Below are 14,264 nucleotides of genomic sequence, written 5' to 3' on the forward strand. Positions count from 1 at the left end.
ATTTGATCTCCTTTGGTATCATTTTCCCTCTTTCCATGCACTGTGCTTCAATTGCTTTTCCAATGTGTACCATCAGCAAAGCTTGTTTCCTAGTGAATCCAAGGGCTTGTAGCCCCTATGGGCTACAAGGATTCCTGATAAGTTTGATAAGGGCGGCAGATCGAAGTCTTGTTTATGTATAAAAAGACGAAGTTAGGACAGTTTAAAAACTGAGATGTGCTGTGTCTTTGTTTTTGGCTGGTGGTCAATCCTTGCATTTTATCTTGCCCTCCGACCTAAAATAAATTTTCAAAATTTCCAAAACCATGGTCTCCTCTCCTTATAGAACATGAACCTTTGTGTCTGTCAAATACTTTGTAATTCGGGGATAATAGCACCTATAGTCACAGCTTCTCTTGCAAGAAACTTGGCAAGTTTTTTTCCCCCGTCAAAAATACATATGTTTTAAGAAATATGTTATGCTTGAGACCACAGGCAAGAATTACTTTAGATGAGCTATTGCAGACACCTAACATTTTGCAGATATAAACTAAATTCCTTACGTAGATACAAAAAGTCACTAAAAAACGTGTGCAGGACAAGTTTATCTTTTACTCTCCTACAATGTATGTTAGAACTTAGAAGAAAAAGGTATTTTCCAAACCTACTTAGGGCCAGAACTTTTTCTGGGACATGTTTCTGGGCTATTTGGAAAGTAGTTAACATTCATGATAAAATGCTTGAGCAGTTTTCTGACAGACTTTTAAGAAATTAAGATCTCTACTGAGAATACTTCCTTACTCAACTAATATTCTGATTTATAAGGAGGTTAATGATTTTTAACCAGTAATTTTCTTGAAAAGATGATGGTCAAACCAACCATTTTTTTCTTACAAAATAGTTCTACCCGGAAAGAATCTTTGCATTGACTTACTTACTTAGAACCCTTTTGTCAAGTTTAAACTAAAGCTTTGACATATGTTTGTAATCAATTTAGCTGAGAAGTTGTTTGAACAAAACAAACTAGCTAAAGTCTCGAAACTTGCCAACATTCATAGCTTGAAGCAATTAAAATCATGTAAAAGATTCCGCTTATGTAGCTCATGTAAAGGAGAATAATAACCTAGCTTTAGAAAGACTAGACTCTGATTACAGCAGGCACCATTTTAAGAAGTTATTATCTGAGAGTTTCACATGTGGAGAAATTAAAAGTCAATGTCATTTATTCATAGAAATGTAGAATGTCATATGTAAATAATCACTCATTTAAAAATAACTATGCAAAACAAGCCCAAATTGATGGCTTTGATCATTGTTCTGTGAGGGTAAAAATAACTTAGCGTACTTATAAAGCTATAAAATTATTAGAACTTTATAAGTACATATCACAGACCTTTAGATTCTTGAGAGTTTGAATTTGGGAAGATAAATATGTATATATATATATATATATATATATATATATATGAGAGACAGAGGGAAGGAGAGAGTGAGAGAGAGTGACAGCGAGAGAGAGACAGGTTTTTGGAACATGTCTAGGACTTCAGACACGATTTATGAGCCACACAAAAAAAATCACATTTCAGTTTTGACTGCAAATAGTGATGCTAAACTAGATCTTTTGCTGTTAGAGAAAACAGGACTTCAAATGAGTTTTGGCTAACTCCCAAAATGGGATCTGTTACTGAGACAAACCACTGTTGAGAATATTCATATCAACTCGCCAAGGGTGCTGAAGGCTGCTCTGAACTACGGGGGGAGCCAAACGTATTTTGATTCATGTATTTTTTGGATATGTGTTTAGCATTCTAAGATAATTACTGCAAGGAGGACAATAATCACTTGGCTCTATTAATATGTATGTTAACAAGCCAATGTAATTAATATACCTTGATCTTTGGTAAGGAGATCTAAGGAGAATTCATGCTACATAGTGTATACATGCCTTATCTATTAAATATTATTTAGTATTTCTCAAATGAAATACTTCATTATGTTAGATATCAGAATATCATACTTTGGGCAGTTCAGAACTGCACATTTTCAATAGAATTGTAATATGTTAGGTTGGTAATAGATCTTAGAGAATAGTTAGGCAAACAACTTTTATTTTGAAATGCTTGAAAACTAAGTCTTTGGACAAATACATTACAAGGATACATTTGGCAAACTTTTCCCATGTCTGAGGAGCCTCATAAATTTAAGAGAAGCTAAAAATTTGTTTAAAAAAATACCTTTGCCTCTACAAATCTAAAGATATGATTAGCCTGGCAAAAAGCAATTTGTTTCCTTTTTGTAAAATTGCTTCATTATTAAAAACATGTCTGAATGACTCTGAATTACTTGTATTTAATTACTTAAATCTAATACAAACATGAAATAAGCTTTACCTTTTGAGCAATTATATTTACTCAGACGTGTTCAATTGAATAAATAAATGCTATTCTTTGCTCAAATGTGGTTATTCAAACATTTATAATGGAAAAAATGAAGAGATGTTCCCCCTTGGTAATAAATGGCTATTGATTCTACATTAGGAATGAAATAGCTCCAAAGAATATCCATCTTTGTCAATCTTTTTTTTTTTTTTTTTTTTTTTTTTTTTTTTAAGTTTGTCAGTCTTTTAAGTATAATGTCTATAAGTAAGATTTGGAGAATCTATGGAGTTTTAACCCAAACCATTCCATCACTCCTTTCTATTCATACAGGTTGTTACTCTCATATTCTCAAATTATTCCCCAGCCCTGCCATGCTTTGTCTTGGGCAAAGCAATTTCCATTTCAGCTTCTCATCCCCATTATCCTGGTCAGCAGACCTAGGACTTTCCTTAGGACCCAGCCTCTCTACAGGGCTCTGTGGGATTGTAAATATCACATCCTATTTGCTGTCACAAATAACTTTTCCTATCACCTTAGCAAAACACACATTTCAACAGGTATGCACCCGAACGGAAATCTTGGATTCATAAAACTAACAAGATAAAGCATAAAACTGTAAAACCATTGGCCTGATAATAAAAGCTCTTTAGAAGGTTTAAAAGGTTTAAAAGCAGTATTTCTCATTCAGTTTCTGCTCTTCTTCTCCCTATGATACTGGCCAGCTGCACGAAGCTGCCGATGGGCCCAATTAGCTGTGTTGTGATGAACATCTTTTAGAAAAGCAGGTTTCCTTTGTCAGTAAAAGTTAATTCTTTCTCCGGCATTTAGTACATTACTCTTGGAAACAAATCCAGAACCTTATGTACAGGGACTTTTAATACAGCCTTGGGATGATTCTCAAGGTATGATGGGACAAATTGGGGCAAAGCTTCTACCACAGAAACCCTTCAAAGCCCTTTCTGTCCTATCACAGTCTCAATAGGTAGCGGGGTGGGGAGGAGTGAGGTAAGTGAGGCAAGAGCCATGAAAGCCTGGGGCTGGATCTTGTCTTTGTTTAAGATCCTGCCAATTGGTTCATCAATGCTTGTTAGCTTAATTTTGATTTTTTAAAAATGGCATTAAAATATTATTTGCTTTGATTATTTAGATTTTTGCCACTTTGAATTTCGTGCAAGGGGCCTCACTCATGTTACCCTTGGGCTGGCTTTGCTTAAGGAGATGATCTCCTTATCTGATTGTTCAGTGGCAGAGAGAGAACATGTTTGAATTTGGGGGAAAGGGAGCAATGATTTCTCTGGGAGAATACTCAAAACTGAAAAGCAGCCAGGTATTACAAAATTGCCAATATTTTCTTCTAAAAAACTGTAATAAAATTATCATTGTCTTGCAGTAGATCTGTGAATATACCATGAAATTTTTCCTATATAGAAAGGCTCAAGCTTTCCATGCCCTAAAGCTCTAAAGAAAATGATGAAGAACAAAACGATAAATATTAACAGAAATATTCATTGCTACTGGGAAAGGAAGGAATGCGGCCTTTGGTCAAAAACTCCAAAACAACAAGAGGAGGAATATGGATCTTCTGGCTGGATTTGCTCCCACATCCTTGATGAATTTAGGTAAAATAATTTATACTTTGCTCCCTTTTAAAAGCAGGAGTTCTCTTCATGATTGATTTCATTGTTGGCCAGTGTTTAAAAAATAGATGCCACTTTTAAAAAGGACAGAATCAAAATTGCTTAAGAAAGTCACTGCTTTCCAGGCACCTGGGTGGCTCCAAGTCAGGCACTCTGACAGCTCGGAGCCTGAAGCCTGCTTGGGACTCTGTGTTTCCCTCTCTCTCTGCCCCTCCCCCGCTTGCTCGAGAGCGCATGCTCTCTCTCTCTCAAAAATAAATACAAACATTAAAAAAAATTATTTAAAGAAAGTCACTGCTTTCCAGTGCCAGTAGCAGGTAAACTTAACCCCGAATACAACAGCAAATCTTCTTTATTCTTCATCTTATTATTCTGGAAAAAGGATATATTAAATAAACTTATAGAACGGAGCTAACAACTCAGAGCATGCAGCCAGTCGCACTTGCTTAAATTTTTGACCATTACTTTCAGGACTCAAAATAGATGTTCAGCCTCCAGTTATTCAATAAGGACCACATTTCTTTTGTATTGCACAGAAAAAGTAGTTTTCCAATAAGCAGAGAATGTGATAAAATTTTCCAGGTGTAATGTATATGAACAAAATAACCACACGCAGGTTTTATGGCATATATTCTAAAGGATAGAGGCATAAAGAAGATAAATCTTGTTGAAACAACTTAATGTTATAAATTATGAAAGTAAAATGCATAAAAGCAAAGTAGCACAGTAAAATTATAAAATTAACAAACAGAAACACTTAAATTTAAAAAGAAGGCATGGAGACTTTAAAAGTAGGCCTGCAAGATGATGGAGATCACTTCTAAAGTAGAAATAATTCAGGATTTGAAATAATAACATCTACAACATAAAACACATCATATTGTTTAAATCACCCAAGTTCTTTAGGAATTATTCTAACTTGACTGTGTACTTTGTAGTGTCCTGCAGATGTTATGCTCATTTAAGTTTATAAATGGCAAAATAACCATCTTTTTAAAGTGGGACGGCTTCTGTCACGGAATCATTCACTTATGGAGTGGTTACTGAGACCTGGAGACAAGCTATTTATTTGATGAATAGAGTCTATCGCCATTCCTGCCATTTATCCTTACAGTTTTCAAAGAATCCTTCATTCAATGCAATAAACTCTATGTCAGCCTTTTAAGACTGATTCAAAATCCACTTGAATAGGGAGGTTCTATGACTATTGAAAGCCTTCGCAAGGCCCAAGGCTATCATAAAATAGGTTTGTATAATAAATTATAAGGTTATTCCCCCCCCCCTCTAAATCTAATAGCACAGAAATAACCGTGTTTGGGAATTGAACCACAACCACACGTGAAGGAGGTACAGAGCAAAGAATTAAAAAAAACAAAAACAAAAAACAAAAAAACCCAAAACTTCAACTGGTACCATTGGGAAGAGATAAAACAGAGGGATAACTGGAATACCCATGTTCTAGTTACATTCCTCTCTACAGTCATAGACTCTCTATGATTAATTTTATAATGACTATCAAGTATAAGCCCTCTTGGAAATCTTACGATGTAAAGGTAGAAAGGCAAATCTGTACTCATTAATAAAACAAAATGTTTGGTTAGAGCATATTGATAAAATAAAATATTCATGATTTTAGTTTATTTTCTGTTGAATTTATTAATAATCTTTATATATATTTATATATGTATGGCTTTGAGCAAAGACAAAAGAAATACTCTAATTCATCCCTGATCATACAGTTGTTGTAAGAATCAGCTACTCTACTATTTTCCCAGCCGCAGAAAGACCAATCTTTTCAATAATACATTTCTTTCTGTACAGATTAAAACTCCATACTTACGGGTTTAACTATGTACAGAGAAAAGAGGTCACTTTTCAACTAGCAATGGACTTTTATATTACAGGAATGTGAGTCAATTTGTTTTCTTAATCTAAGCATATATATTCATACATATATATGTATATAATTTACCCTGTACCATTTTATGAGTTTAACATATAAACCTTAGTGTGTTTTTGTCCATTCTGTTACAAAGTGAATAAAAATTTTATGGTTGCACTGAAAGACCATGCAATTCAATTTTGCTTATGTTTCCCAATAGTGCTCAAAATAAAAAACCAAAAATTTATATATATAAAAATATTTCACTACCAAACCCATTAGTGCTATCAAATGTAAACCTTTAATAATTTAAAGGACCAATACATGATCTTAATAAATTGAAGTGAATTCTCAATATTTTAATAAAATAAAGGAGTTTTGTACTGATATGTAAATGGTCTTGCAGCTTTCCCATAGGATCTAGGTAGACGGAACAATCCCCTTCTTATACCGCTCCTGACCCGCCATCAGATGTCACCAGCATGTTAATGACAACATTACATTGACGAGCATTGTTGAGTACTTCCACACAAGCTGGGATCTGTTAGAAATGAAACATAACAACTCATTTTGGTATTATAGGTATTATAATCGTAAAAGGCATAACAGGCAGCATGGATCCATTTTAGAGTTTTTGCTTCGTTTTGTTTTCTGTCCTCAAGTCTATCTGGAGGCCCTGCCCCATTTCTCGTGTGATCTTTGTTCAGTTCTTCTTTAACGTATCGCCAGTGTCAGAGATACTGAAGACCTCCACGTCAGGTCATTCTCTTGGGTTATTTACAGAAGTCGGTTATTAGGAATCTTCCGATTGTGTTCCAGTCATCCACCACATTCGTGGGATGCATTAGGCACAAATAATTACTAAGGGACTTCTTTGAGAAGAAGCAGATGTTCACAGATCATGGAGAGTTAAGGAAACAGACGAACGAACAAACAATGCTCACATTCAGTTTGCCCCCTGCTTTCTGTCATCACGTCCATACATTTTCCAGCACGTTCAAAATAAACCTCCTACCTAAGGGCTATGTTAGTCACCACATGCCTTAAGATTTGCTAACCATTTTATTACAATATACATAGAACAAAGTGTGTGTTCCCAGACAGGAGGCTATAGTGTATTTAGTTAATTTAAATTAACACCAGGGTTAACTACTACCTACCAACAGTGAAGACACAGAACACACTGGCAACTCCAAATCAAGCTGTGGTTTACAAATCATTATTTAAATGATAGTAATAATATTAAATGAAAGTGAAAACCTCACTTCTAGACTTAAGTCAGAGATCCAAGTCAGCCTTATAGGAATTTTAAGATAGGCAATTAATGAATGGTTATACTTTTCTAGAAATGAGAAATACTGTAAGCCTCTCCCTACAGTGACTGATCTGAACCTATTTTGTTTTTCCAAAAAAGCATGCAGGGACTATTTTCAGATGCTTGATTATGGCAAGAAGGAAGAAAAGTAATGATTTTTGGTGTAATACAAGCAATTTGTAGAATTGAGCATACAATTTTGCATAAAACATTGCAGGTTAAAATAATATTGTAGGTTTCAAGCCATTGCATTACAGTTGAATAACTGTCACAGTTAGGTTTTGTAAAATTTAAAACTCTAAGTTTTGAAGTGAAGCAATAAAACTAAATTCTTAAGTGATGACTTTTACCTTCATACAACACAGAAGAGCTATTTTTATTTGGGTTGAAAAAGTTATTTACAGCTAACATTGATTGAGTCTTGGTAAAAGTCCGGTAACACACGAAGACAAATATCCCCTCAGCTTTCTGAAAGATCAATGGATGTGTTTGAGGTTAGAGATACTCGGGACAGTGGCGAGGCTAGTCTCCAGCCGTGGCCGAGCATACCACGTGATCTAACCTAATTCAAAATTGAAAGCACCAAAATACAATTTAGATCTATAAAGTGGGATTTGCCATTCAATCCTCCATAATTCATGATTAACAATTTAGATGCAGAGACACAGCTAATGAAAGAAGATTTGGTTGGTGCTATTCAGTGGCTCACTTGAGTTGCCTTTTTAAAATCAGAGTTTTGTTTCCATTGAATCCAAGAACTCTTCATAAAATAGAGAAATACATATATCAAAGGAATTCGGTAAAAGTTGGTTAAAAATAAATGATCTTACAACAACATTTTAAATCCTTTAATGATTTAAAGAAAGGAAGACATATAACACTGAATGCTAAACAGGTCTTTTGAACCTCTCTTGGGAATTTAGATAGATATTGAATAGTAGATATATATTTATATATTTTACATTTTGCATGTAGGCCAGAGCTGTCTAAAATATCTCTTCATAGTAGGCTATAGGAATCTATCAGGAGATAGAAGAAAATAATTTCTGAGAACATTCTCAGTTTATCAGAGTCTTTCTTTCTGCTTTGACAATCAGCAGGGATCATAAATTTGAAGCAAATCGTGGCTTTTCTGCCTCTGGGTCTGTAGTTAAGACTGAGGAAGCCTCTCTCGGAAGAGCAGCTGCTGGTGGAGGGGGTGCGGGAGGGGCTCCTCGGTTGGGGGGAATGGCTCCCGACGACATCTGTCGGAACAGGGTGACTCGCTGGGGGACAGTGCCCCGGGCCCCTGCCTGAAGGCTCGGGCCGTGAACAGCCGTCACGGGCTGAGGGATGGAGGCCAGGGACTCGCCCACAGTGGGATGAGGTCTGGAAATGAGAGTGGAAACCTCATGGGGCAGCGAGGGCTGCGAGGCCGACAGGGGCCTGACCTCTCGGCTCAGGCTGGTGTTGTGGAGCGCCTGGGTGCTCCTGTGCACGTCGTTCTTGGGCGTGGAGCTGCCGGGCGTCTGGGGCTGCGGGGGCTGCTGCGGGGGCTGCGGGGGCTGGGGCTGCTGGATCTGCTGCTGCTGCTGCTGCTGTTGCGTGAGCGACAGCTGGGAGGCGGTGGGCGACGCGTAGTGGAAAGTTCGAGTGGCCAGCGGGCTCTGTACCGGCGGGCTGCAGACCGCAGTGGTGTAGGAGCAGGGTGACAGGATGGCTGACGGCTGGGGGGTCTGTGTGCTGGGGCTGGGGGAATGCAGGTTGCTGTGGGACAGGCTGGTCGCTGTGTACACCGGCGGAGACTGTGTCCTCATGCGGGAGGTCGGAGTCGTGGTGGAAGAGGTGGCATTCAGGGCTGTCATTTGGGGATAACTGATGGGAGCGATTGCCTGCACCATCTCCCGGTCGTGTTTCACGATCTGCTTCAGGATCTCGTTCTCCTGATTGTTGAAGACGCCGGTGTTCAGATCCTTCTGGAACTTTTGCAGAAGGATTGAATTTTTCTTTCCTGGCGGCGAAAGAAAGACAGGCGCTTAGAAGGCCTACAAACGACTGACGACAAGCCCAAGTGAGAGTGGCTCCTGAAAGCGGAAGTATGCCAGTGTTTCCTGGAAGAGGCTTAAAAGCCAAGTACTCACCTTCAGAGCCAGACAAAAGGATGGCTCCTGCCCTTCGCACTTCCTGTATCTCTCTGGGAAATCTTACCTTCTGCGAGTCAAGTCGAGAAGCCTGTAATCTGGCAAAAACCACCTTACAGAAGAAAGGGAGATATCTGACGAGAGGGCTACTTTGAAGAGTGGCAAAAGAAAGGGCATGTGGACCGGGACGGGTCTGGAAGCAAAACGCAAGTTTAAAGCTACTTTGTCAAGAAAGGCCAATAGACACGCACACTATCGCAGGTACTCTACAAAAGGCTTTAGGTGGATGTATTTTATTGAATCCTCAACTCTTGCAAGTAGCTGTGTTTACAGTGCGATTTCACCCAAAAGGAGAATGGGATATGGGAAGGTTAAGAACAGTGTCCAGGAAAACATGACTACTAAGTAACCTGACTGGGGAAGGAAAACAGCAAATCTGATTGTAGATCCTTACCACGGACAACGAACCAGCTGCACCTGTGTCAATGTGAGCTCTTTCTAGAAAAGCTGTCTCTCAAGCCCCATCTTACTCGCCGAACAAGATGCTGCATTTTACTAAGATCTTTAGGTGATTCTCACGTGCAAGTTTCAGGCACACTGTTGCAAGGCCTTTGCTTTTGACCAGTGCCCATGCCAGTGCGTACATCCATATTTTTCTCATCCCTGGACCTTTAAAACGTAATGATTTTCATCTGTACCCTACCAATTAAATCAGAATAGCCAGACATGGGGGCAGACTTCAGTACTTTAAAAGCAAATTTCCTCAAAGGAGTTTTATGTACAGCCAGGTTGAGAACCACTTCGTAATCTTTCCTTTTCTGAAGTGTCTTTGTGAGGATTAAGGGGACAGTGTATGGCAAGCTTTCAGTTCCCTTGAGGACCTCAGTAAGCATTACCTCTCCTTCCTGCCGTTGTCTTTAGAGTGCTTTGCAGTAAGGAGACATTCCCTGGCAGACTATCAATAGAATCAAAATTAGATGAAGAGGGGAAAATCAGTAACTTTTGGTGGCATCACTGATAAAACAATACCCAAATAAATATCATAACTGAACAGTGAATCCACTTTGCCATATTGCTAAATAAATTAGAGTTAGAAGGACTATTTTTTAATGGAAATATGTGTTATAATTTACTTGGCTGCTGGAAAACTATCATTTTAAATGGTTGCCAAAAATAAATACTTGTCTCTCCTTACAGAATTGTTCTAATTTTCTAAAGAACAAAAACTGCTATATTGGTAATAAATATAATGCTTATTTGGCATTATTATTATATATTATTATATTATATATAATATATAATAATATATATTATATATTATTATATTATTATTGTCTTAACTACATATGGTGTACATTTATAAGCCATTGCCACAAAATGGAAAAGGGAAATATTTCTTTGTCATCATGTGAATAGTCAACGTTTTGTAATGTTACTATCTGTGAACTTATAGAGAAATACTCTACTTTTTAATGTACTGTTAGAATTTTATAAGGATCAAAACTGCAATGGCTTGGTGCTTATTAGCAATTTTATTGCCTATATTATTGACTGCAAACTTTCTTATACAAATTAGTTGGAATAAGTGAGATGAAAGTGAAGCTGTCGCAGATTAACAGAAATTCTCTATTAAAATATCGTGATTTTATTGCTTTCTCTAAAGATGTCTAGCTGGCTTAGGAAAAACCTCATGTGCTCAGATATCAGTCTCTCGCTCTACCATGAGCAGTCACAAACCACAAAAAGGGTATTTTCAAATGAAGTAAAGATGCTTTCAGGAATACCCACTTTTATGGGCACTGTCTCTCTCCACACTGTGTCCTGTTACGGGTCTGAGTTGTCAATATGAATTTCTACTATGTGTGTTTTGTCTAACGATAATGTCCAAAAGCTACCTTTACTTCTCCTAACCTAATTTCAGACTCTTATGCCTCTGTCATCCCACTTATATAGAAGGAAAGAAAGATATAATGTGCGGAAGAAAAGCTGACATAAGACTACATCCTTCAAAAAGCCTTACCTTTAATGAGAATGAAGCACATTTACTTCCAAGTGATCCCAACCCCATCACCTTTGAGATCACGGATTCCTTCATCCCTCCCTACCACCTCTCTTCAAGAATATTCGTTGTGTACTAGGTACTGTGAATGTAATAGTGAATTAGACGTGTTCTCTACATTCACAAATCTTAGCATTGTTAGAGCAATTACAATAATAAAGGCAGTATTGTGATGGAGGAAATTCCTAGGCGGGGATGGGAGAACATACCTAGGATATTCAGCCACTTAGCGGTGGGAGGTCAGGGGAGATTTCTACAGGGAAATGATATCTATACTGAAAATTGTATAGATTATGAAAATTGAGTAGAGTGAAGTGGGGGCAGGGCAGGGTAGGGTGGGGGGAAGAGGATTTAGGTGTAGAGAGTAAACGCTTACTACCTTCTGATATCAGAATGTTCCAGCATATTTTAGGAAGCTAATAGCAAGCCAATCTGATTTAACTTTACTATAGCAATTATTCAAACCTTTAAACTAGTGTAACTAGTAAAGTCTAATTTATATATTCTTATTTGAGAGCAGAGAAGACTTTAAGTCGATGTTTACAAAGTAAAGCATCTATGTAGGGCATTTCTATCAAGGTTTTTCCTGCTTGAGTCTGTATTACAAACATTTCAAGAAGCTTCTACTGAGACAATTAAAACACACAAGTTTTCAGTTCTCAATATATAGATAAAAGTGTAAAGGTGATACGTAAAAATTTTTTAAAAACCTTGTAGCAAAATTTGGTTTGTAATATAGACTCATACTATTATAATTTTAGTTCTATTTTAGTGCTACCTAAAATTTTTATCATTGCTTTTTACCTGAAGATTCAAATTGTATTGGCATCACTGGGGAAATCAGACTGAGCAGCTAGTAAAAATAGAGATGATTAAATAAATCCAGAACACTTAAGAAGAGAAAGTTAGACAGTAGAAATAGGGCTAGAGCTAACTGCTATTTCTATGCTAATTAAAAGGCAACCTATGATAGCATTTAGGACTTACAATTGTAAACATATATCAGTCCACTAGAGTATAACCTAATTGTACATGTAAAAGATAATAAAACTGAAGAGAATACCTATCCGATCTAGTCGGTCAATGGCAACCGTCTCAAAGGCTCTCCGCATCATTGGATATTCCTCCAGGACCTCATTGAAATTGTCCACGGATAGTGAATAAAGACGACAATATGTATCAGCTCGAACACTGGCAGTGCGGCGTCCCTTGGTAAGCAAGCAAATCTCTACAAAAACAAGAAAGAAAGATTTGTTTGGTCATTTTCTTTCCAAGACCACTGGGGCCTACAATTAAAAAAAAAAAAGTCTCATGGTGTGATCAAGCAATGATTGGCAGCATTTTCTTTAAAAAAATTTTTTTTTATTGTGTATTTATTGTTGAGAGAGAGAGACAGAGTGTGAACGGGGGAGGAGCAGACAGAGAGGGAGACACAGAATCCAAAGCAGCCTTCAGGCTCTGAGCTGTCAGCACAGAGCCCAACACAGGGCTTGAACTCACAAGCTGTGAGATCATGACCTGAGCTGAAGTCAGACGCTTAACTGACTGAGGCACACAGGTACCCCGGCAGCATTTTCTCTTTTATCAGTAAATTCCTCCTGACAAAAATATCCAATTAATAATATGCAACCTTAAAATAATATTGTTTTTTAAACAATTAAAGTTTTTAGTTCAAATGGAAAGCTGAAACAGATTTATCTATCCCTCAGCTGTCCTTCCAATGCATCTGAAATAATAAAAGTGTAGAAAATGGAATCATAAATCCACGGTGGAGTTAAGTATTGGAAAAAACTGTAATCAGACAAGATTTTTATAAAGTTTGGAAGGCAAAAAGCAGATCATAACATATAGACAGAAACCAAAGTGAACCCGAGCATTGGTCTAGAAAGTCCTATGATCAAGAAAAATGACCACGGGTTCAGATGGATGTGTTTCAGGTATGCCTTATGTTGTTGGCATATTCCCAATGAGATCAGTATAAAAAGCTATATACCAAAGGAATAGAGTGGCTTTCTATTTCAAGAGTTTCTCAGAAGAATTCTTTCTTGAGAATTAGATTTCCAAAATGTGGTAAGCAAACATTTGCAAATCCGGATTCCCTTATTTGCTAGTTAAATAGATCTATAAGTGGTAATTTTCTATTTCATTTCCCCAAGTTTATTAATTAAACTCTATAGACTTTGATCTAAAAAAACAGAAACAATTAAAAAATTTAGTTTCAAGGTAACCAATTTGAAAAAAGAAATGGCAGAAGTATTTCTGAAACGCACAGTTTCCTAACGTAAGGATGAAAGGGGTCTAAATTCACACTCTTCAATAAGGTCAGTTCATGTTGATGAACATTGTGAGAAAATTATGTGGTAGGGATTATGTACTTGATGTTAAGGCTAGAAATATGAATCAAACATAATGTCTACTTTTGTGTTACTTATACGATGATGGTTAAAAAAAAAGAGTTAATCTTAATTAAGAGTTCATTTAAATGCAATCTGGTAAGAACAACAATACAGACTGTGGGCATTCTGGGAGTATTTAGAAACACATCTGAACCAATCTGGGAAGACAGAATTTTAGGAAATGCCACCTAAACAACCAGTTATGCTGTTGTTCATGCTGGTAACATGTTATAAATTTAATAAATAATATTGTGGAGTGTTCATGTGTGTGTGTGCGTGTGTGCGTGTGCGTGTGTGTGTGTGTACTAGGTATATGTAGAAAGATGAATCTATATTGGTTAATATTTAAGCATAAATATTATCATACTATGGAATTTGCTGGCTACTGTACTCTAAACAATGAAATAAAAGGTTTAAACAACTGAAAGTTTATGTCATCACAGTTCTGGAGGCAACTCAAAACTCTTCAGCCATTATCTCTTGGCATCTCCTCAGTAA

General features: G+C 37.0%; 1 protein-coding gene across 1 annotated transcript in view; it reads right to left on the reverse strand.

Annotated features, from left to right (window-relative positions):
- Nucleotides 1-4,607: 4,607 nt before the first annotated feature.
- Nucleotides 4,608-14,264, reverse strand: part of HCN1 (hyperpolarization activated cyclic nucleotide gated potassium channel 1) — a 391,050-nt gene continuing 381,393 nt past the window's right edge. Inside the window, exons 7-8 of the mRNA XM_019464315.2 lie at nucleotides 12,434-12,598; nucleotides 4,608-9,181 (exon numbers count right to left, since the gene is read on the reverse strand). Of these exons, the coding sequence (XP_019319860.2) occupies nucleotides 8,295-9,181; nucleotides 12,434-12,598 (1,052 nt within the window). The 3' untranslated portion in view covers nucleotides 4,608-8,294. The remainder of the gene's footprint in view (nucleotides 9,182-12,433; nucleotides 12,599-14,264) is intronic.

This window comes from Panthera pardus, unplaced genomic scaffold (genome assembly GCF_024362965.1).
Source record: "Panthera pardus isolate Hobbes unplaced genomic scaffold, ASM2436296v1 HiC_scaffold_2, whole genome shotgun sequence".
NCBI classification, from domain to species: domain Eukaryota; kingdom Metazoa; phylum Chordata; class Mammalia; order Carnivora; family Felidae; genus Panthera; species Panthera pardus.